At 40.3% G+C, this 25,476-nt stretch overlaps 1 protein-coding gene across 1 annotated transcript in view; it reads right to left on the bottom strand.

The window, feature by feature from the left end:
* The window catches only part of LOC144499679 (mitogen-activated protein kinase kinase kinase kinase 4-like), a 308,944-nt gene that overhangs the window by 140,644 nt on the left and 142,824 nt on the right, over positions 1-25,476 (bottom strand). The window contains 1 exon segment of the mRNA XM_078221948.1: positions 2,501-2,626. Within this exon segment, the coding sequence (XP_078078074.1) occupies positions 2,501-2,626 (126 nt within the window).

Below are 25,476 nucleotides of genomic sequence, written 5' to 3'. Positions count from 1 at the left end.
TGCACAACTTTATTTCATACCCTTTGACGCTTCATATAGAAACTAAAAACTGAAGTGTGTCTAGGTTCTATTTCAGAAAAAACAATTAGTGAAGGCTGATACTGAAGCTAATCTTTGCTCAATGTTATTTACAGAGTAAAACATTGCAAACTTGTATCTCTTAGCTCAAGCATCCACCAGTTTGTGTATTTTTATATATACTCAAGTAAAACCTCAATTAATGACTGCCACCTGCATATAATTAAGCAGCTGATATAAAATTAACAACCTATTTCTTCAGCAGGATTTAAATACCGATAGATCCGTGTCTGAAGAAATGCGAAAGCTAAAGCTATCCACTGTCATTCATCCTCATCAGATCTTCATTAACAATGTGTTGGTTTGCACAGGATCAGCCTCAATCTATCTGTTCTGGACATTCCAGGAAGAATTCGGGTTTGATTTTTCCAAGATAACAATATCTTGTTAGTGGATTCCTTTGAGGATGAACTATATTGTCTTCTTGAATAATTGATTAACCAATAGGATATGGTAGGAGTAGCCTAATTCAAATATTTTGTTTTTTGCATGGCTTAAGATATTAACAGAAACCTAGGAAGCATTTGATACAGTTGTTGATGCACGCAGGTTTCTTGGGGTCTTGATCTCAGTCCTTCAGGTACAATACACACTATGTTTTACTGTCCAATGTACAATAATCAAAAGTGAATTTAAACCTGCAGTAATGACTTTAGATATAATTTTGGTTCAAAAGCAGAAGTCCATGGGAGGGGAATAGAGAGAACGGTCATGACAAAGGATCATAGCCCATTTCTTATGGGCATATTGAACTTTAAATTTTAACTTTTAAGAAAGATGCATTTTTTGAAAAAGGACATAACAAGCAAAAACTGACCGAGACTGTTAAATAACTGCAAAGTGGAATTCCTATGTGGATTACACCTTGTCCAGGCAGATGGGAATAGCACATAACTTTCAGTCAGAGACACTTCAAAGGAAGAAATGCAAAGCAAAATGAAGAGATGTAATGCAAAAAAGCTGAACTGTAATCTCTTATAGAGGTAATGGAAGCTGATTAGCACCTCAACATAAACCATCCCCTGTGAGTTATATCCCAGGTGAGAATTGAAAGCAACGAGTTCTGGGCAAAAGACATGTTTGTGTTTTTTCCCCTTCCAGATACACAAAATGTTAAAAACCAACTGCAACCCTGGTCTGCACGCTAGTCTGGTGCTCTAGTGCTGCTCTGCTAGTGTGCAGTGTGAAGGTCACAGCTGAAGAACATTCACTTGGTATCCCGGCACTTAAAGGTAAAAAGTCTCTTTGTTTGCTGAAAGCAAGTTGCAAATCAACAACGCAACAGTCGAAAAGGAAACAGGGCAACTCCTTGTAACCTGCAGAACCAAGAATCTCCAAACCCTCAACTGCAAAAATCAGCCCTACCAGTATCACCCAGTTTAACAGCCGCAGGGTTTCTCCATCTACTCCTCACAGAACAGCCAAAGATTGATTTGTATATCTTTTTAACTTTTATTTTTGGACTCACTTCTCATTTCTAATCTGTGTATATGTATGTTGCTTTTCATTATTTTCTCCTTCCATTTAGTAACTAATAAACTCACTTGTTTAATTTAAGAAAGCTGAGTTAAATTGGCTCCTTTTAAAACATGAATACACTTGGGAAACATATTCCCAAAGGTAGGTATCTTAAATTAACCTTGTTGCGACCAACCAAGGGGGTTTAATGAAGGAGAGCTAGTTTGTCATTCCTCATTCATGGATAGAACAAACTGGGGGTATCTTGTCCAGAATCATAACAAATTGGGGCACCTCATCCAGGGACCGGTCATAACAGTACATACCATCCCTCTTAGAAATAAAGAAGTGCCTAAATTTGCCACAGCAAAAAAAGTTAAAATATTTTGGCACGCTGAAATTGAATGTGGCTTTACCTATATTTGAAGTAATCAGAAGCAATAATGTCCTCTTGCATCATCACAAGCAACGTCTCCTTGGGTGGAACACTCTGCCTCAAACGATACTTAAAAATCCCACAATTCTAAGTAATAAGATCAACATGTTGATCTCCAATTTAATTTATTGAGGCAATAAGACTGAGGCCGAGGGTATCAGCTACATCTACTTGTGAGTTGTAAATTGAACATAGGTTTGCAATCACCTTTGAGGTATCCATTATTATCCAATTTCTACGATACTATAACCTTTTAACAGATACTTCATGAGAAGATATTTTTAACAATAGCCCAAAATTTGATGGGAAGAGGACAACAATCTTAATGTGCGTGACGTTGTTAGTGTGTCAAAAAGCCCACTATTTGCAACTTTGTTACTAAATTCTCATTTGATTAATTCAAATTATTGGATAGTTCTAATTTGTGTGCAAAGAAACTTCAAATTAGCAGTCAACTGCACCTTAAAACTATGCATTCATTGAATGTGAATCACAGACCTTTTAAAGTACAATACTTGTTTTCCTTACCCAGAGTTGATCATCATGACCAGGAGGACTCTTCTTTATAAAAGCACCATAATAGGTTGCTATGTTCCTGTGATGAGAATATTTTTTCAACATGTTGATCTCCAATTTAATTTCTTCTTCTTCATCCTATAAGAAAAATATAAATATTTAATATTAACATGCAAGAGACATGGTTAAAGCTTCCTACAGCATTTTGAAAGTTTCTCATTTCTTCGTTAGAGCTGCTCTGGTGAAGGGTCATCCATACCCCAAACGTTGGCTCTCAAAAGTAAATTTTATTTATTAGTCACAAGTAGGCTTACATTAACATTGCAATTAAATTACTGAAAATCCCCTTGTCGCCACACTCCGAGGGAGAATTTAGCATGGCCAATGCACCCAACCAGCAATTCTTTCGGACTGTGGGAGGAAACCAGAGCACCTGGAGGAAACCCATGCAGACATGGGAAGAACGTGCAAACTCCGCACAGACAGTGACCCAAGTCGAGAATAGAACCCGGGTCCCTGGCACTGTGAGGCAGCAGTGCTAACCATGTGCCACAGTGTTGGCCCATGGCTCTATTCTCTCCCCACAGATGCTGTCAGACCTGCTGAGAATTTCCAGCATTTTCTGTTTTTGTTTCAGCATTCGCAGCATTTTGTTTTTATGATTAAAGATATTTGAGACAGTTTTTGTTGTGAATAGAGCAAGCCAGTACTAAAGTTGCACACTGGAGTTATATGCATTCAGCGCCAGCATCTGGAGTTTTCTACTGATGTTTCTGCAAGCTTCATTGATGTAGCCTTGACACTTGTATTTTTAGACAGTAGCATGCCATCATAATGCAAAATGTAATGATAATCATTTACTAACTGGTATCACACCAACATACACCATGGCATACTGTTAGATTGAAGTACAACAGACAACATTGTTTTTAAAGTAGGCTGCAATAGAATATTCCAGCATGGTTTTCCCAATTGCTTGAAGAGTCTTACGGACTCCAAACGGTAACTCCGTTTCTCTCCTCACAGATGCTGCCTAACCTGCTGAGTTTTTCCAGCATTTTATGTTTTTATTTCCCAATGGCTTAGTGAGTTAAGAGCATAAATCATTACTAAATAAAGATCCCAGATGCGGTTCTCAATTTCTGCTGGACAAATCGCAACAGGTCCACACCAGACGCCATTTCCCTGGCCCTGCATTCAACCCTAAATAACAAAGACGCCTATATCAGACTCCTATTTATCGACTACAGGTCAGCCTTAAACACCATTATTCTTACGAAACTCATCTCCAAACTCCATGGCCTGGGGTTTGGCTCCTCCCTCTGCGACTGGATCCTGAACTTCCTAACCTATACGCCACAATCAGTAAGAATAGGCAACAATACCTCCTCCACGATCATCCTCAACACCGGTGCCCCACAAGGCTGTGTTCTCAGCCCCTTACTATACTCCTTATACACCTATGACTGTGTGGCCAAATTCCCCTCCAACTCAATTTTCAGGTTTGCTGATGACACCACCGTTCTGGGTTGGATCTCAAACAAATGATGAGACCGAGTACAGGAAAGAGATAGAAAATCTGGTGAACTGGTGTGACGACAATAACCTCTTCCTCAATGTCAACAAAAACAAAGGAGATAGTCATTGACTTCAGAAAGCGTAGTGGAGAACAGTCCCCTGGCTATATCAATGGGAACAAAGTAAAAATGGTCGAGAGCTTCAAGCTTTTAGGTGTCCAGATCAACAACTACCTGTCCTGGTCCCCCCATGCCACCACCAACGCCTTCACTTTCTCAGAAGACTAAGGAAATTTGGTATGTTCACTGCGATGCTCCCAACTTCTACAGATGCACCATAGAAAACATTCTTTTTGGTTGTATCACAGTTTGGTATGGCTTCTGCTCTGTCCCAGACCACAAGAAACTACAAAGGGCCGTGAATGAAGCCCTGTCCATCACTTAAACGAGCTTCCCACTCGTTGACACTATCTACACCTCCTGCTGCCTCAGAAAAACAGCCACTATAATTAAGGACTCCATGCACCCCGGACATATTCTCTTCCACTTTCTTCCGTCATGAAAAAGATACAAAAGTCTGAGGACATGTACAACCAACTCAAGAACAGTTACTTCTCTGCTGCCATCAGACTTTTAACGGACCTGTCTCACATGAAGTTGATCTTTCTCCACATCCTAGCTGTGACTAACACCACATTCTGCACTCTCTCCTTTCCTTCTCTATGTACCATTTGCTTTGTCTGTATAGCATGCAAGAAACAATATTTTTCACTGTATACTAATTCATGTGACAATAATAAATAAAATAAAATCAAAAGCTAGTCAGCAGGAGCTGCATTGAACACAGGGGTGAGAACACACTGGCAAAACATTTTTGTGACCCAGCGAAGTTTAAAAATGTAGCAAGTTACCTTTTAAGCATTTTAAGGATCATGATTAAGGCCTCTCAACACCTGGAATGGGACTGATGTACATGTTTCACTCATTTCTATTTGCAAGTTACAACTGGAGCTTAGTGTGCCTGTGTAAAGATCCTTTCCATTTGTTTTGGGTGAGAGTACTGGGCATTGATTTTAAGGCCTATCTGAAGGTTGATTCTGTTGGGAAAACAGCTACTTAAGATACGCATCAAGTTTTAAACAACTGGTCAGTCATTTGTCAGCAGCATAATGAACAGCCAGCAGTTGAAAGTCTCCTCATTATGAACACAGGATTGAGCTTAGTTGTAATGCACCCATAGCCTGTCAACACTCAAAGTTCATACACTCAACGGAGGTTGAGCTACTAGATGGGATTGTCATTCAGCCCTTCCAAGGAATCAGCATCTCCTCAAGAGAGGAGAAAATCTGCAAAATTGGTGACAGAAAGTTGTAGATATTGGGTGGGATTCTCCCAAAAAAATTAGAAGTGTTGAATTTGCGTAAAAACTGGAGTAAATCCCACTGGTTTTTTCAGCGGGACTTTCAAAATGAATCTCCCACACACTGCACTAGCGTGAATATTGTTAAATATCATGGGGAGGGGTCTATTCCCGCTGGAGAGGCTGGCAGCATAGCACTGAGCTGGCCACATGCGCTGATCTGTCAGAGTGAAGATTGGCACATACGCTGTAGCCCCACACCGCCGGCCTCCTTCCTCCTCCTCCCCCCCCCCCCCCCCCCCCGCGCGACAGCTGCCCCACTCCACTCAATAGCTGGCCTCCTGTTCATGCCCCACTCCACCCAATAGCTGGCCCCCTGTTCACATCCGGGCCAGCCCTCACATCTCCCCTCCCCACCTGATGTCCAGCCCCGATCGCTGGCCTCCCTCCCTCTGTCACCACCAAGGGCATGGAACATTAATAAAATGTTCAGTTTCCAGACCCCTGGATTTGAAGCACTCTACCTGTGCTACGAGAAAAGCAAATTCACCCCATCTGTGTAAGTTTATTTTCTTATTTCCTTCTTAAATCTTTTAACAATTATCCGAAGTTGCAACTTCATGTAATGATCTCACCACCAAGCGGAAACACTCAATAATAGTTTAAACCTATTTGTGATAGTGAAGATTTGTCATCTCCACTCTTTCCAAAACTGAAACTTATCATCCTCCATTAACATCACGGTGATGCAATTTTGCAACTCTTCTATTATTTTACATTTTTCCTACAATGGAGTGCCTAAAACTGCAGACTCTACGCTACTACTTGATTATGGTTTTGTACAATGTTATCTCCATTTGTATTCAATTATTTTTCATTAAAAATTAAATCCTTAATTTTAATTTTTAATGACCTGATCTGCTTGCTCTAGTTCCACCTTTAATGACCGATGTATCAAGGATCTGCTGCTAATCCAGTTCAGCTAAAGTCTTAAGTACGTATTGCCATTAAAGCAATAAATGATGGACTGCTCCGATTCCTGAGGGGTTCACTGGTCATTAAACCATGGGCTGGTGTCAGATTCAGTTCCAATAATGAAGGGGAGAATTTCCAGCAGAAAGTGTGTGTCTGCCAGCACAAACAAAAACACAGGAAAGATGCATAACATAAGCTACGTTTCCTGAAGTTCTTGTGGGGATAAAAACTGAATATCGTGCATCCTTAAATACTGAATCAGGGATTAATAAGGGATGAAAAACTATCCAAAACAGCATAATACTCAAGTCGTTTGGCTAATGGCTAGCACTATTTGTTTGATATAGGCAGCCTGCACATCCACATTTGACGGTATCTGCATTCCATCACTATACTTGCTTCCAACATACATGACTTAATTGTGTTACAACCAGAATGGGAGGAGTGTGCGGATTACTTAGCCCCACTATTCCACAGGCCTTACCATTAGTTCAAACATTTAATTTACTCACCAAAACGGTCAACTGTTTACCTTCACTACTGGCACCCAGAATAAAAGACATTTTTAACCAGGTTTCTTTCAATGAATTCAGAACAATTGATTTATAATAAAGAAAACTTTTTAATAAATTGCAAGAACTGAAGTAATCTGGAAGTCTAATTATCCATCTCATCTTAAAGCCTCTCCAGCCCACACAAACAGACAAAGGACACACATGTAATCTCTACAGAGGCGGGTAGTTAGAATAAACTTTATAAAAAAATAAAGTTTGCAGGGTTCAACAATAATCTGGAGCTCCCTCGCTAGTCCCAGTAGATGTCTATAAGTTCTCACCAACAGAGCTTCGGCATGGAGGAATATATAAAGCTGGATCATTTCTTTTTCTCTTGGTTTTGCAGGTTTCCAAATGTAGACAGGTTACAATCAGATCAAGATTCTCTGGCTACAGGTTGTTAACCACACGCACAATTTCAAGCAAGATGGAGAATCAGTTAGGGTAGCTTTCCTTTTCAACTTAGGGAACTTCTCCAAGAGAAGACAAGAACAATCCTTAGGAAAACAGTCAGGAAAAGCTATTATTGGCATCCTAAGGTGGACAGACATATTGAAAAGTCGGTGATAAGTTGTTAAGTGTGTCTCAGAACCCAAGGTTCCTTTAATTCAATTGTCAAACACAGAAAAAATAAGATCAAGTATATGTCGATTTCGTTGAAGTGGGAAGTACCTTCTTCTAGTTGATAGATAAAGCAAGTGGATAAATGTTGAGTCTCAAGTTGCAAAACTAGAGGCTTTGAGATATTGGTTTGTAATGTATGGGTTGCCAGGGGCATTGGTATTAGATAATGGTCCACAGTTTATGTCAGAAGAGTTTGAAATATTTCTGAGTAAGAATGGAGTCAAACACACTTTAATATCACCATGTCAGCCAACACCAAATGGTGTTGCAGGAAGTGAAGAGATTTTTGAAGATGTATTTCCTAGGTGACAAGCTAGGCAGTAATTTACAGGTTACTATTTGATAAAGGCAACTTTCTGTTCTCCTACAGAATAACCTTAGAGTCTACAACAGGTTGCTCACTTTATGAGTTAGAGTTTAGACACACTCCTAGAACAAGGTTTAGGTTGCTTAAGTTTGACATCAATAGCTAAGGAATTGGAAAGCAAGGCAAAGAGAGTGGGAGTGTGTGAAAGAGAAGTGAGTGTGTAAATGTGCAAGAGAAATAGAGTGAGAGGTTTGACTGCAGGAGAGGGGAACACGCGTGTGCGCGCACGAGAGAGATATCAGAATCCAGCTCTCCAGTAGTGCTTCTAAAAGGAAACAAATTTGTGAACATAGAAGCAGCATCGTTCCTCCTATTAAAATGACAAAAAAGGTCAAGACTTAAGTGTTAATAAATGTATACAAAGAAGAAAAAATACTTTTATAATTTTGAATGTGTGTGTGTGTACCAATCGCACAAAAACAATCAGCTTTTTGTGATTTAACTCCTCAACATAAGAATGTTTCTCAGGGGTTCCCATCAGTACTTTGAGGTCAAAAGGGTTCTATGGCTGGATATATTTGGGAAACCCTGTCCTAAGTTTTCCCAGTATTTGACTGGGGAAAAGAATTCTGCGCATTTATTAATTAAATTAATAATTTAATTCTAAATTAATAGGCAAACAGTCTTATAATTTAGCGACAGTAAAGAGAAAATTGATGGCTGTGAGGGGAAGCTAGGTATTGGCCAGTGTACATCTGAAAACTTGTGCAATGTCAAGGAATGGGCAACATGTAGATAAGAAATAGGAAGGGGAAAATGATAGAATGGGTTGGGGTAATGGTGCAGAAGCGGGAAGGAAGCCATCACAAGTGATTCTCTGGCTATGATTGGATAGATAAGAATCATTCAATTATTCAAAAACTCAAGAGCACTGTTGAAGAGTGTCATTCTCATTACTGCTTTTGTGCACAAACGTTTTAGCTACTTTTGTAATTAATTCCAAGTCATTCAATTGAGTCATTCTGTTCGTTTCTGTGGAAACATTGCAACCATGCAAAATACAACTATTTTAAACTGTAGTTGCCCACAGTTGGGTTCGTTCGTGTAAGACCGTCCTGTTTGTACAGGTCCCACCTTCCCCAGAATGTGTTCCAATTATCCACGTATCTGAAACCCTCCCTCCTACACCATCCCTGCAACCACATGTTTAACTGCACTCTCTCCCTGTTCCTCAACTCGCTATCACGTGGCACCGGCAACGTACCAGAGATGACCACATGTTTTGTCTTGGCTCTCAGCTTCCAGCCCAGCTCCAGAAATTCCTGCTTTAAATCCCCGTCCCTTCTCTTACCTATGTCATTGGTACCAATGTGTACCACGACTTGTGACTGTTTTCCCTCCCCCTTCAGAATCCGGAAAACACGGTCCGAGACGTCACGGACCCTGGCATCCGGTAGGCAACATACCATCCGTGAGTCTCTTTTGCTGCCACAGAACCTCCTATCTATCCCGCTAACTAACGAGTCCCCAATAACTATTGCCCTCCCGCTCTGCCCCTTACCCTCCCGAGCCACAGAGACGGACACAGTGCTGGAGATCCTCTCACTGCGGCTCACCACTGGTATGTCATCCCCCTCAACCGTATCCAAAGCGGAATATTTGTTGCTAAGGGGAACGACCACCGGGGATCCCTGCACGGACTGCTTCCTCCCAGCCCCTCTCACCGTCACCCATCTGTTTCCATTCCTCGGAGTAACTGTATTCCTAAAGCTTCTGTCTATGGCCACCTCTGCATCCCTAATGATCCTAAGTTCATCCAACTCCAGCTCCAGTTCCCTAACACCGTTTTGGAGGAGCTGCAGATGGGTGCACTTCCCACAGGTGTAATCAGCAGGGACACTGTCGTCGTCCCTCACCTCAAACATAGTGCAAGAGGAACATAGCACTGCCTGCACACCCATCCCCTCTAGATACCTTGCCAGTACCAGGTAGAAACAGCAAAAATGAATTTAAACTCACCCCTGCTCGCCCTTTCTGCCTAAGCCCTGTGAGCCAAAGCCTTATAGCTCACACTCTGCTTCCCACTCACTCCACTGCCCGCTCCCGATGCTGCCCGCTGTATACTGCAGCCTACCTTTTATACTTCGCGCGCTTAAAAAGCCCTTCCCAGACTCCTTAGCAGCCCACTAAGGAGATGTGGAAGTGTTGGAAAGGGTGCAGAGGAGATTTACCAGGATGTTGCCTGGTATGGTGGGAAAATCGTATGAGTCAAGGCTGAGGGACTTGAGGTTGTTTTCGTTAGAGAGAAGAAGGTTAAGAGGTGACTTAATAGAGGCATTCAAGATGATCAGAGGATTAGATAGGGTGGATAGTGAGAGCCTTTTTCCTCAGATGGTGATGGCTAACACGAGGGGACATAGCTTTAAATTGAGGGGTGATAGATATAGGACAGATGTTAGAGGTCGGTTCTTTACTCAGAGAGAAGTAAGGGCGTGGAATGCCCTGCCTGCAGCAGTAGTGGACTCGTCAACGTTAAGAGCATTCAAATGGTTATTGGATAAACATATGGATGATATTGGAATAGTGTAGATTAGAGGCGCTTTAGATTGGTTTCACTGGTCGGTGCAACATCGAGGGCCGAAGGGCCTGTACTGCGCTGTTATGTTCTATGTTACAGTGAACACATTATGAGATTAATGGGCATAATTCCAAACCTTACAAATGCTAATTTCCTAACCAGCCACGTTAATAAAACAATTTAGCATTTCATTAGCACCATTTCAGCTTTTTAAAGGGTTCAAAATGCTCCTGTTCAATTATAGAAAGAACAATACTGAGCAAAGTTGTTTTTGCATTGCAACATATTATAACACACAACCTTTTTGTGTATACCTCAAATGAAAATTTTTTTCATGAATCCCCAGTTGACCATAGAGGTAGACTCTCTAGTGGCCAACAACACTTCCTGAATAATCCTAAACCAGACACACCAGAAAGATTCCAAGATCAAATGTTGAGAGTACTTCCTTTGAGTTAAGGCAGCAACTCTGACATTACAATAGATCTCTTCATCAGATCTTAATTTTTCATTGTCCTGAGTTTCCAACGTTTCCTGCTCCATTTTATGCTTTCTGTACTTCTTTCCTATGTAGTTTGTCAACACGTTTTGGGATGCTCCAACTATATTACATCAGAAGTTGAATTGAGGTTGTCAGGGTGAGCCACCTAGAGGTGTAACTTCCTCAGAATGTTGCAGTCACACATTTTTAATGCACACAAAGACACCCTAATTTCCTTGCACAAAGTAGCTCATATAATGGGCTACTCTAGTCAAATAGATTCTCAATTGATTGGCATGTTATCATGCTTGATGGTGCTTGTTTTATTATGCTGGCTACTGGTTTGGTGTTACAAGATATAGACCCATTGGACCATGACATAGTGGGGCCCCAGTACATATGCGCTGCAGACCTCCAACAACATTGCTTTGAGATATATCATGCATTAGTTAATCATATGTAGCATTGTTTTTCCCCTTCATGTACTTGTATCCCTGCCGATTTCCCCCAATATTTCCTGTGTCATCATCTTTGTTTTACACCCCCTCTCATGCTCAGAATACTACCGAACACTTTTGTAGTTAACGCCATTCAATTCTCATACTGTAACATGGAAGACAGTAGTGGAGACGAGTTACAGCAGGTGACCAAGGTAGCAAGGAAAAGTCATCTAGCAAGTCTGGAACGAAGTAAAATTTGGCTGCAGTATGGAAGAGAGCACAGGACCGATGAGTAATCGTGGAAGATCAGATGCGAGAGTAGGTGCTAGTTTCTGATCAAATTTACAGAAAGTCTGTGCAAGAGCTGAAGTGGGAAATGAGGCCCAAGAACACAGGATGGGAGATGGAGGAACAGTTACAAACTGGGAAGACTCAGGAGGCTGTAAGTGTCAGAAAGTAGTTGTCCTCTGCGGTCATGATGTGGAGATGCCGGCGTTGGACTTGGGTAAACACAGTAAGAAGTTTAACACCAGGTTAAAGTCCAACATGTTTATTTGGTAGCAAAATCCACACAAGCCTTCGGAGCCTTAAGCCCCTTCTTCAGGTGAGTGGGAATTCTGTTCACAAACAGGGCATATAAAGACACAAACTCAATTTACATGAATAATGGTTGGAATGCGAATACTTACAGCTTACAGTTAAACCTCTGCGGTGCCAGGTGTGGAAGGCTGGGATATGAACGTATTGAACGGTACTTAGAATCATAGAATCCCTACAATGCAGAAGGAGGCCATTCAGCCCATCAAGTCTGCATCGACTCTCTGGCAGAGTACCCTACTTAAGCCCTCTCCCTCAGTGCTAACCACTGTGCCACCCTTATTGGACAAATGGGTGCTAAGTGGGCATTTTGATTCTTACCTCCCTAACATCCCCTTCTTTGGTTCAGCACTGGATTATGACCCCACAAAGTGGAACTGATCCACTTCAGATCAGCCATGATCTTATTGAATGGTGGGGCAGGCTCGAGGGACTAGATGGCCTACTCCTGCTCCTATTTCTTATGTTCTTATGTTCTTAAAGCATTGCCAGGTGTTTTTCCTACATTTAAGTGCCACACAAATACAACTTTTTGTTGACCTTTGAGCCAATAAAATCGAAATGGTAAACTCAAAAATTCTGCGCTGCACCTCCGTTAGTTATGCTTCTTTCACTCTCAGTTGCATGTTTTGTTGCTCTGAAATCAGCACTGCTGCTATTTAAAATGCTGTGGCACTGAATTTCCCTTCTCGACAAAGCCAAGCTCCAGAGTTCGCAAGTTACAAGGGAAATTGGCCTCAACATCAAAATTAAACTGCTCCTGTAACAATGACAGAACGGAGTGGATCTACTGGAAATCCCAACACTTTGTCAGCGGAAGCTCTACCACACAGGAAATTCCAGCCCAGTAGCTCATCATGTATCACATTTAAACGCTCACACTGCGTGAAAGCTCAGCAAAATCAAAAGAATTAGCAGTATAAAGGACAGCGGGGGTTAATAGAAAAAATGATCAGAGCGAAACTCAAACTTTGGGTTTTCATTAAATTTCTGAAAAAATGAACAGTTGTTCGATGCACGTCTCTAAACCAATAAATAAGATTTTAAAAATTACACTGAAGCGAGGGATCCAGAAGTAGGATTAAAGTTTATGATCAGAGGTTTTTAGAAGATAGCAATCTATATTATTGTATTTTGTTTTATGAAAGTTGACCAACTTGAACCCTAGCAGCAACATAACAATTAAGCACCACTATGCTTTAAAACAAACAAGATAAAAGGCATCGAGAGGAAACAGACTCCAATCATGGTATAATTCAGGAGACTGAATTGCCCAGAGGATTGTCACCTGGTGGTGGGGGGGGGGGGGGGCAATTAATCAAATGACTTGGCCAGGTTGATGTAATATTCTTAATTTTTTACCATTATAAAGCTTTCTTGCTAATGTAATATCATTAGTACAAAAATGTGCCTTACATCAGGTAAAATTTTCTGTTAATAATGCTGTTTCCATTGACTAACAAGAACAAGTTATAGCAAGTGTTACATGTGCACAGATGTTACTCATTAGTTGGAGACCAATGGTGGCTGTATTTGAGAGATATGACGTGGTTTGATCAGAGATTAATCTTGGTTGCTAAGTGAATTCTTAATCAATACAAATAGGAGAATTTCTCATTTTCTGAATGAACAGTATTTATCCATTGTGAACAGTTGTATATCAAGTGGTTCACAACAGACACAAATATAGTTTCATGCTGATTGAATAATGTGTGCATCCAATCAATTCCACACGTACACAATATTGTACTGCTGATTACGGGTTTTGTACTTACGAAGTGCAGTATCGCAATTGTCTGAGCCTGACTCCAAAATAAATACGTAAAACTACATAATTGAAAATGTATTACAATTCAAGAATTTCTGTTGTTTCACCATCCGAAGGATGATTTTAACTCTGCAGCACGCTTTCCAAGTTATACTGGGCGGCAATTTCCGATGGAAAGGACAATCGAGTCGGATCACCACTCCAATTGAAATCACTTAACTGGAAATCCAAGCGATCCTATTTCTCCTGACCTTCCGATTCAGATTGAACAAGATCTGTGCAGTGCAGTGCCGTCAAAGGCTGGTAGATAAACCACTAATTGCCATAAACCAGGTAAATGTAAAGGTCCAGCCAGATTTCAAGGCCTTTGACAAGGCATGGAGAAGGTAAATGGATAGGATTTTTGGGCAGGGGGTGGAATGTTGGTAGTTGGCTGGGAGGGGAGGTCGGAGGGAGTTATAGATTGGGGTGGCGAAGAATGGTGGGTAGCAGATATACTGTCCTGGAGCTTGGAAGTTGCAGCCCATTATGTTGATGTCACTACTGGTACATAAGAACACATGAATATAAAGGATAGAAAATCTCCTCACTGCAGCTCACCTGGCTTGTATGAAGAAACAACAACTAAACTCGGTTTACATCAAGAACTTATCTTGAATTCTAAAAAGCTCATACACAAAGACATTTTTTAGAATAATTTATTTATTGCAAACTTTGTATTAATACTTTGGTTTTCACTGTGCTATTGTCATTCTTCTCCCTATTTAATTATAATTATTAGTTTCTGTAGTTTATTGGTGTTTAATAGCCACCATTCCCAAGTGAATTTGATATTTCAGCATGAGACTACAACTAAATCTAATTCACAGATTACTGCAAGCAAGAATAATTGTGAATCCCTCAAGTCACAGAACATGGCAAGAGCAGATTACACAATATGAGTTACTTTGCAAGACATCGATCCCGTTATACAGCTGGCTTATAGTTTTGTAATCCTAGCTCTGAAAAATGTTCCCTTGCGTACCCTGAAGTTTAGCAGCTGGATTGTAGGTGCAAGTCCATTTATAGGAACAGCAATTAAATTATTTAGTAAAACAAAAGGGTTGCTTAAAAACTTGAAAATTTAACAAGCGACATCAAGAAAAGTACGAAAAAAAATCTGAGATGCTTGGCAAAAGTTAGCACTCGTGATACATTACACCACTAAGATGAAACTGTCATCAGTGGCACTTAAAATACTTTAACTGATTGCCCCCAGCCAAACCAGATGTGCTGATAGCAATAAAGCAAAGTATAAAAGCAAATTAATAGTTTTTTATGTACAAAATTGCTCAGAGCACCTCTCAACCATGTGGAGAAAATTTAAATTTACCCAAAAACCAGGCAGACTACTAAATCATTCATATTTGAAGCCCTTATGTAATGTGTCCCCAAAGGAGTTAAGCAGAAATTAACATTTGATTGTTTTCCATTACTGAATGAGTTAATAAATACACACAAAAATAATTCATTTTGAATTCATCTTACTCCCCTACAGAAATGTCTCTGTTTCAAAGTAAAGAACATCCCCAAGTCAATTTATTTATTTTATGGCATCTGGGTCTCAAAGGCCAGCACATAGTCCTGTCACAGCACTTCAAACTATAATATGGTTATGTGCAAAGTGGAGCACAAAACAAAGCATTTTCTTCTAACAATAATCACTTGGCAGTACAGAACTTGAATATTGCTGAAAGAGAACCATGTTGCCAAAGCTTTTGGTCTTGCACAGTTCAGGACGAACAAGAGAATGCTAAACTTCAAATGACCACAACAATTTAAAATGGGTGCTGACTGGTTGGCAAGTCAATTTTGATTGAGAGAGGCATTGCCACTGAGAAAGCAACAGAGAATTATAGACTCCCCAAGCTCTTGGGTAATTCAGAAAAAGAGCAAAGCTTGAACATATTCCTTTTGTCTGCAGAGAACAGGTCCCTATGTATGAATGTATTTCACTTCCAGCAAGCATAAAATGAGCCACGTTCCAAGTTTGACTGATTATCTTAAAATTCATTGTGCTACTATTAGCACACACAGAATCGTTCAGCAAGTGCTGCCCAATCACAGAATTACATCTAACAGTAGATGTTTTGTTTTGGATTTTTCAAGCAGAGGCTGGTGGAGTTATTATCTGTGCTCTTCCTATTATAAACAGTTGAAAGAACATGGCGTTTGATTCGATCTGCCAATCACTAAGCCTACATACCTAGCATTGCACTAACACTGCAATTTACACATGTTGTTGCTTGATTGTGTGATAGGTACAACATCTCTGACTGAGCAGCAATACCCCGTTAGCAGAAAATACCATTTGCTTAAGTCACTACATGGTAGAAGCGTGAAAAAGCTTGCTTTACCTGTTGTTCAAATTTTTGAGATATTTTGCCGTACCAGATTAATTTGAAGTAGCCCGAGCACTTTTTAGATGCAAAAATGGCAGCCTTTGGCCCATTTGAGATACACAGCAAACAATGCTCAAGAAAGCCATTGTTCCACAGGCCAGATTAGATGATCCCATTTCTACGTCAGCTATGCAAGGTAAGCAAAGGGCTAGAGCCCCATTTATAAGATTTCTGATCAGGCCAATCCTATAGCGCATGGATTGAGTCCCAATGTGTGCATTGACCGGTCAAGATAAACAATCCTGAAGAACCCATTAGCAGACTTTTCAACTCACATGTCAAGGAAAGGGGGCTTGTTAGGTTGCTCCATCTCAACAGTAAATTTGAGCAGAGTGGACTGTATCAAAGTGTGCATGAAAATCCTTACAACTAGCTGTAGATTCAAAGATCGATAAGATAACATCCAAGTATCGAAATTATGCATGGGGTAGGAGTTTAGGGCTCATTCCATCAAAAACACATTTCTCATGGAAATCCAAAAAAATGTTAGCAGACACTGGACCTAGAGGAGATGCTGGGGCTATACCAACTATCTGCACATACATAGAATCAAAATGGTAAAATAGGGCCCTAAGTGCTGGTCAGACTTGAAACTGGGAGTGTTTCAGATCCGACATTCAGACCCGTTCTCCGGCGCCCCCGTACGCACTCTGCAAAAATATCAGCGATTCCAAATCGCACTGCACAAGCTGTGGACTGGGCTTAATGCGCCCGAAATCCTGCAGCTCCGATTGGTGCCTCCAACTGCGTATGTGCAGAAAGAAAAAGATGTTCCTCTGCTGTATTGTTCTTTGTTCATAGAGTGCGGTTCCCTTGCCACATCGCACCTGGGCTGGATAATGCCTTCCCCCTGGCCCCCACAGACATTGCCCCACCCCCACAAAATTACTGACCACCCTTCCCCCCGCCCCCGTCACCCAGACTGATGGCGAGCCCCTCCCCCTTCCCCCAATCTCAGGCAGAGTGACAGCGGACACCCCCCCCCTCACTGATCACAGTGAGAGTGGCAGTAGACCCCTCCCTTCCCCCTCACTGATCACAGTGAGAGTGGCAGTAGACCCTCCCTTCCCCCTCACTGATCACAGTGAGAGTGGCAGTAGACCCTCCCTTCCCCCTCACTGATCTCAGGCCAAGTGGCAGCAGATCATCCCCCCGCCGGATCTGAAGCAGAGAGCTGTCGGACCCACCTCCCCCGCTGCCCCCCCCCCCTCCCTCCCAAGCAGAGGGCCGTTGGACGCTCGGCACTTACTTCCTCACTAACTGAAGCACCCAAATTGGACTTTTGTGGAGCATGCCTGTTTCACACAGATTCTGGATGGGATAATGTGGTGGTAAAGGGGGAAGTGCCGGTAAGGTTGGGTATGCAGCCCATTAAGTCAATTTAAATGCATGCAAATGCATTTAAATGGCTGTCGCGCCCGTTTCGGGCATGGTCCCGATCGTGACAATTTTCGGGCCTTGGCAAAGGGAGAACCAGTGCAGAGGTGGGCACGGATCATGCTACTCACCTCACGCCCGACTTTATCAAGTTTTCGCACCCAAAAATGGACACAACTTGATGGTAAAATCGGGCCCATAGTGTCATTTTCTTCAACGGAAAAAGCTTTTTGATCCCACCTTAGGGTTAATGTAAATAATTCCATGTATATAAGCATGTCTCTTGGTACCTCCTAGGTAAACATACATACTGATGCAACAACCGTTAGTTAAGTCAACACAGATCAGCATATTGACTTTGAAGATCATATTGTTAGAGAAACACATTTAGTGATGAAAGTTTAACAGCTTTGTACAGCTGTCAAAGACTCCACTTCAAGCTGCTCTCTCCTCAAACCACTCAAGAAATTCCAATATTTGTTACAATTTAAGTTGAACAGCTATTTCACCGCACAAATTTCACTTTATACATATTAACCGTGGTAAAACCCAATAAATTAACCATCCTCAATATTTAAACTCAGAAGGCTGCTATTACACAGTGTTCAGTTATTCGTGTGATCCCTGGTATTTTAACATACAAAACTGCTCACATTCTGCATCCCAAAGCATTTAACAGAGATAAATTGCACAATTATAAACAGTTCAATTAAACAATCAGAGAAATGTTACACTGCCCATTTTCTCAAAATATTAGGGTATAATTACATGAACGTCAATGGGGTTTAGGTACTCGAGATGCTTCATGAGGAAGCCATCACTGACTACTGGAAAATTACTTGACAGATTCTCATGCGTGAGCCCATTATCAGCACACACACTACCATCACCTCCACCTCCACCACCAACTTTGCCATGAACAACACTGTGCAGCAATCATAGTTGATTATTCCCTGAACTGAGGGGCACTAAAGCCAACCGCAACATCCCAAATGTTAGGAGATTGTTGAATTCAATAATCAGGAATTTAGTGTGAAACGTGCTTGTTTTTCTTTATGTATCTCGGGTGGTGCCTTTCAACCATTGCTCCTTCAGGAACCAAATGGGATATGCTCTTACAAAAGCAAAATACCGGAAATCCAAAATATAAGCAGAAAATTCTGAAACGTTAACTCTGTTTCTCTCTTCACTGATGCTGCCAGACCTGCTGAGCATTTCCAACATTTTCTGTTTTTTATTTAACTTGAGCTTTTGTTGTGTAAGTTTATATGATGCTGGTTTGTGTGTTTTTTTTCTACTTAGGACATAATGGAATATGGCACATAAACAGGCCATTCAATCCAACCAGTCAATGCAGATGTTTGTACACCATCATTTTCTCTCATCCAAAATAATTGCCATAACTCTCTACCTCCTTCTCCCTCAATAAGCTTGTCTAATTTCCCCTTAAATGCATCGATTTAACTTCCTCACTTGAATATCTCCTTGCTTTGAAAAAGACCAGAAGAGTACGTCTTCACACTTGCATTGAGCGAAGAAGAAATACAGCACCTCATCCACAGCCTACAGCCTTCTGGACTCAATGCCGAGTTCAACAATTTTAGATCCTAAACTCTGCCTCCATTTTCTCGTGTTCCTTTCTTTATTCATTCGCTTTTCATACAGATGGCTCCCATGCAGCCATACACACCCTATTTGTACTCATCTTTTGTTTCTTTACTTTACCCATCATCACAAAACCTTTTGCCATTTAATCTCTCCAGACCTCCATCCTATCTCTTCCCCGTTCCCAACTTTTACTTGCTCAAAAGCCATTAGATGTCTATCTCTTCACCATCATCGGCCCAAAATATTAGCCGTGTTTCTCACTACAGATGCTGCCTGACCTGTGCATTTCCAGTATTTGTGTTTTATTTCATTATTCTGGAAAGCCAATTCCTCTATGTTTCCAACATTGGCGACCTCTAGGCTCTATACTGCTGGATCCATGCAAGATGGATGTTAAGTTGTGCAAATAGGAGACATTCTGATCTTTCCAATTACAACATAAAACCCTTTTCTAACTACTCATTTATGAAATCAACTGGCCAGAACAGATTTCAACAGAAAGATGACTGAACCCAAGAGCACCAATTCCCTATGATGATAGAGATGTTTACATTCTCAGTAGTTAGCACTGCTGCCTCGCAGCTCCAGGGACCTAGGTTCAATTCCCAGCTTGGGTGACTGTGTGTGGGGAGTTCGCACATTCTCCCTGTGTCTGTGTGGGTTTCCTCCGGGTGCCTCCCACAGTCCAAAGATGTGCGGGTTAGGTGCATTGGCTATGCTATATTGCCCCTTAGTATCCCAGGATGCGTAAATTAGAGGGATTAGCGGGGTAAATATGTGGGGTTACGGGGATAGGGCCTAGGTGAAGACTCGATGGGTCTCCTTCTGCACTGTAGGGTTTCTATGGTTCTAGAGTGAGGGGCAGGAGAGCAGTACGGTCAGATACTTCCTACAGAGGCATGGCTATCACCTCTGATGTGAATTATTTTGCTCCTACTTAATAAATAAGCATATTAATGATGGGTAAAGAAATATAACATTGTGATTAAGAGGAGGATGCTAGGGCTAACAATAATTAATGGAAAAGGCTCGGTGGGACAAATAGCCTTACTCCTGTTTTATGTACTTCAAATGTTGTTGTTGGTAGCATTGCAGAACTCTTTTCTGACTGGTCTTCCAACGAGACAAAGAGGAACCGTAAGCAGACTTGTGAAGTATAAAGAGTGAGAACAGGGCTTGGTGCTTGCAGATAACCATTTAAATCTAGTTCTCTGGCATTCAGCCATAATGTAAAAATGCCTTCATAAACACAGAAGCCCTGTTATTCTTTCATATTATTTATATTACAATTTAAGACTGTGGTTTGTAGTATTTTTCAGCAATTTCACCTTGAAATGAATATTTGCAGCTAAATTGACAAGGCAAGGCTAATGAATGTTTCAATATGATTAGTGATTTGAGGTGCGCACAAGGGTGGGGAAGATTCCTTTTTGATCTGAGAATGCCCCAAGACTAGGGCAAGACACAAAATGTGCAACATGGCTATACAGTTCTAGCCCATCTTCTGTTATTGCTTTGACTATTTTTCTGTGCAGTGTTGATGGTTGGTTCTGTACATGAAATGGTTAAACTTCTGAATACATCCATAGTATATACGTAAACGTTATTTTACTTATTTGCATTCAAAAAGGTGCAACTGTCAGTAAGATGGGAGTATATTTTAAATATGAATTTATTTTGAGTCTACAAGCTAAGTTTCATTGGGTCAAATGGCCAATGGGAATTTTTACAATATGTGGCAATGCCGTTTACACAATACTGGAATACTTGAATTGCTGAAGGCACAATCTTATTAGCAACAGAATATAGTAAAAGACTCTTTTAATGATGGAAGAGGAAGTATATTCGACATAATTGTACCATAACTTTTAATTATTATAAGGTAAGATAACTGTTTGTGGGGAGATGACGCAGTGACTATTTTGTGCTTTCAGACTGTTCATTCGATGTATCCTGGGAATAGTTATTTAAACAGAATTCCCATGTAACAATGGTTCTTTGCATGGGGAGGCTGTGCTGTGAGCAGCACTGCCTGTTTGTCGTGTCACATTAGCAAATGTACACAATACATTTTATTTAGGTATTGAATTGAATTGAATAATTCAATTAAGAAATCAAATTAGAATGCACACAAAAAAGCTGCAATCACTGGAAAACATAGGAATTGGATTGACTTAAAAATGAAGTGAAATAGATATAGCATAGTAATTAGGTACAAATATAAATTATGCAGTATTAAATTATATATGAATTTAATATAGTTTATCATTTGTGCATAGTATTTAATAACATTTAGATGCAATACAACGTTAACATTTTTTAGTATTTTTACATTATAGAAAACTGTTGGCTACGGAAGGCAATACATACAAAACTACATCAATCTATAAATAGTTTTAGAAAGTTCGCCATCATTACTTCATTTTTTTAAAAAAGTAATGCGAAATCACAGTGATGGTGTAATTGTTTTTTTCTTTTATTTTAGTGTGTGGTTCCCATTTAGAAAAATATGATAACATATAGAAGAGATCTGATGACTTAGAGGAGCAAATGTTTCATAATACCACTAGTCAACTAAATTAGGATAGCGTATGTAGAGGAATGGGAAGCTGAAAAAGGCAATGAGCAGAACTCATGACCAGCAGGCAAGAGTCCACAAGTTGAAAAAGCAATAAGCTGGGAAGGGAAGTTCTAAATCCCAACAAGTATTAATGAGAATGTAGGACACAATTATCTCTGAAGAAGAGCAAAGGGCTAGCCAAGGAAGAGAAGTGATAGAATGCATGATGTAGTGAAAAGATGACAGGTGGCAAAATGTTGTTCCATAGAAATTGAGAACAACAAAAGCAAGACAAAGGAGCCAATCGGAGAGGCAATCACTGGCAAGGTGAAGGAGAAGTGATTAAAGAAGCATGGGAAGGGAAGATTTGTCAAGTCATGGGAGAAAATGGTCGATGAGTAACCGGCGCTGGAGCACAAACACTGGTGGGATGACTGATTAGAATTCATAGAATCCCTACAGTGCAGGAGGTGGCCATTCGGCCCGAGTCTGCACTGATCACAATCCCACCCAAGCCCTATTCCCATAACCCCACATATTTACCCTGCTCATCCCCTGACACTAGGGTCAATTTAGCATAGCCAATCAGCCTAACCCACACATTTTTGGACTGAGGGGAGAAACAGGAGCACCTGGAGGAAACCCACACAGACACGGGGAGAACATGCAAACTCCACACAATGATCCAAGGGCAGAATTGAACTCGAGTCCCTGGCGCAGTGAGGCAGCAGCGCTAACCACTGTGCCACCATTAGTGTCACCTATGTATAAACACAACTTCTGCTCGTTGCCTTTTCAGCTATCCACTACTCTACATATGCTATCCAAATTTTAGACTCTTGGCATTTTCACAAAACATTACTTAATCTTAAAAACAAGCCAACAGATGATTAAAAAAGAGATTCAAGTTTAGTACATTATATGGATTAGTTGAACTTCTGTGGCATTAGCACACAGAACAAATATATCTTTCCCCAACTGTGCACTATTTCCACCAATTCTTTGCTGGATGCCTCTTCATATTCCACTGGTTTCTCCATCACTGTGTGGCTCTGATCTTAGCTAGAGAGTGGGATGAGAAGCCTAAACGATCACGTGTAACTTCCATATACAGATAGGGGCTTCAATTGTCCGATTGGAGTAGAGGCAAGCTTTAGTTCCCAAAGGAATAAGGGACCTGTGGATGTCTATGAAATCATTGAATAGAATAAGTTAAGTAGATAAGTTAAATGCTAAGTATTGCTGTATAGTTTTAGTATGTTAAATTTTTTTAAACAATAAATAGTAGTTATAGTGTGGTGCGTGGCCCCTCAGTGGTGAAAAAAATCAGATGTGATAGCTATTGGCTATTCATTTGTTGCTTTTTTAGAGATTTCTATTTAATTAAGTAATTTTGAGTTACTTCCGTTCCCAATTGGTTTGAAACTCCCTTGTACTAAAAACCAGAAGACATGTCACACACTTTCAAGCATTCTGCAGACATGCACCAGATGCAGAATTTATTTGCATAGGTACATTTAAAAATACTTTAATCTCGTTTACATTTCCAAGTGCCATTTCCAGCCTCCAATCAAGCAATGAAAGAGCTGTGTCAACCAAAACTCTTCAACAAGATAGCTGGAGTGGAAACTTGCAGATAAATAAATAGGAAAGTAGTTCAAAGGGGAAAATGCAATCGTATTTACCCTGTAAATTCAGTGCAAATGTTGTTTACACTTAATGTGCAGTGCATGCTGGGAGGTCATAAGCAAAATTGATCTCCTTCACCCATCTGCCCTCCAGATGCGCACTTTATTCAGTGAAGCATCTCTAAAAGGATACTGAAGCTTTCTCTATCCTCCTAAACTCAAAATAGAACGAGGGCTGAAATGACAACTTTTAGGCCATTCAGACATTATACATTAATTTCATGAACAATCTAGCTTAACAGCTAGATAAATAAAGCTGCCATGAAATCAAACACTAAGGAGCTTTGTGAAGCATCAATTTCTGGATGACAAATATCCCTCGTTATTCAGAAACTCTGGAAAGGGAAATTGTGCCAAATTATTCATTTACAGTCAGAAAGGAAGTCCAGGTTTACCTATTTTCGTTTTTCTTTTCTCTGTTGCTATTGTAAACTGTCTGCAACAGAACGGTTATACAGGTCAAGATTTACCTCTGCAGCTGATCTAATTCTGAGGCATGTTGAGACAAGTTGACAGTTTAAACTGACTTGCAAATTATCCACTGCTTCTGTCAAGTCTGTTATGCAAATACCACTCCATTATTTAAGACAATAGTGAATGAGGGACCTGGAAACGGCTGATCTGTCGGTTACGCTGAATTTACTGGAAACAATCAGAATGTTTGAGCATTTTGAGCAACATGAACTGATCAGAGACACAAGCCAGATTTGCTATAGATGCATCACATCAATAATGTTCAGTTCTTATGTTAATATAATTGAGGTAATTGAGTAGGTCACCAGCATTTTGAATTGGTAAAATATACAATAAAGATTATTAGCACTCAATTAGCTCTCATAGAAATGAGAGCACATGGAGATAAGGCAAAATTGTGATACGAGTTTGCAATTAGTTGAGATGGCAAGACAGAGTAAGGATAAAGGAACTATATTCAGATTGGTGGGATATTACTAGTGTCCCTAGATCGTTTTATATTGGCAAATGATAGTAAATTAGGAGGCACAATAAATTGGATATTGGTAAATTGAATAAGTAGACAAAACTGGCAGATGGAGTGCAATGTGAGCAGGCATAAAGTTATCTTCACTAGATTCAAGATAGACAAATCAGAATATTTTATTAGTGATGAGAGATTAGGAATTCGGGGGATCAAAGGAACACAATTGACTAGTGCATAGGTATTAGAAGTCATCAAAAACACTGACGTTGGCTTTCATATCTGAAAAGTTTGAATACAAAAGGAAGCTAAGCTTCAATGCTACAGTCTTGGTCAGACCTTATCTGTATTCAATTAAGTATATATTGGCCTTGGAGGAAATACAGTGCAGATTCAGTAAAATAATACCAGGCCTAAAGGTTAAATTATAAGAGATTGCAGCTTTGAGCTTGCATTCCCTCGACTTTAGGCTGAGGGATGGTTTTATTCAAATGGTTAAATAATGAAAAGATTCAATGGAGAAGATACTGAGAAGCAATTTCCTGATAGGGCAATGCAAAATGGGCCACAGAGTGCTCCAATGAACAATGTTGTAGGCAATTTTGGCTAAACGTTCTTCATTGAATCCTGCATTTTTAATAATAATGCTTTGCAAGATAAATGAAAAAACTGCTTTTTTTAGAATATTTCCTTTCTCTGTTATAAAATTTAGCAACTTAAAACATGCAATTTATAGGAAGCTATCTCAAATATTAGTTGTATCTTATAGCATGAAATGCTCTTCTCTATCCCTATTATGAACAATTATTTTCTTTTTGGAACGAAACTCAGTTGCTACACTATGTAGTTTCGGTAATTTTCTGGACATTGTTCATATAGTGCAGTACTCATACATTTGATTTGATTTATTATTATTCCTCCCACGGTCCAAAGATGTGCAGGTTGGGCTGATTGGCCATGTTGAAGTTGCCCCTTAGTGTCCTGGGATGCGTAGGTTAGAGGGATTAGCAGGTAAAATATGAAGGGATATGGGATTAGGGTCTGGGTGGGATTGTGGTCGGTGCAGTCTCGATGGGCCGAATGGCCTCTTTCTGTACTGTAGGGTTTCTATGATTCTATGTATTAGTATACAGTGAAAAGTATTATTTCTTGTGCGCTATACAGACAAAGCATAGA

This window comes from Mustelus asterias, chromosome 10 (genome assembly GCF_964213995.1).
Source record: "Mustelus asterias chromosome 10, sMusAst1.hap1.1, whole genome shotgun sequence".
Lineage (NCBI taxonomy): Eukaryota > Metazoa > Chordata > Chondrichthyes > Carcharhiniformes > Triakidae > Mustelus > Mustelus asterias.
The sequence above is the reverse complement of the archived record's forward strand: the minus strand, read 5'-3'. Positions and strand labels throughout refer to the sequence as shown.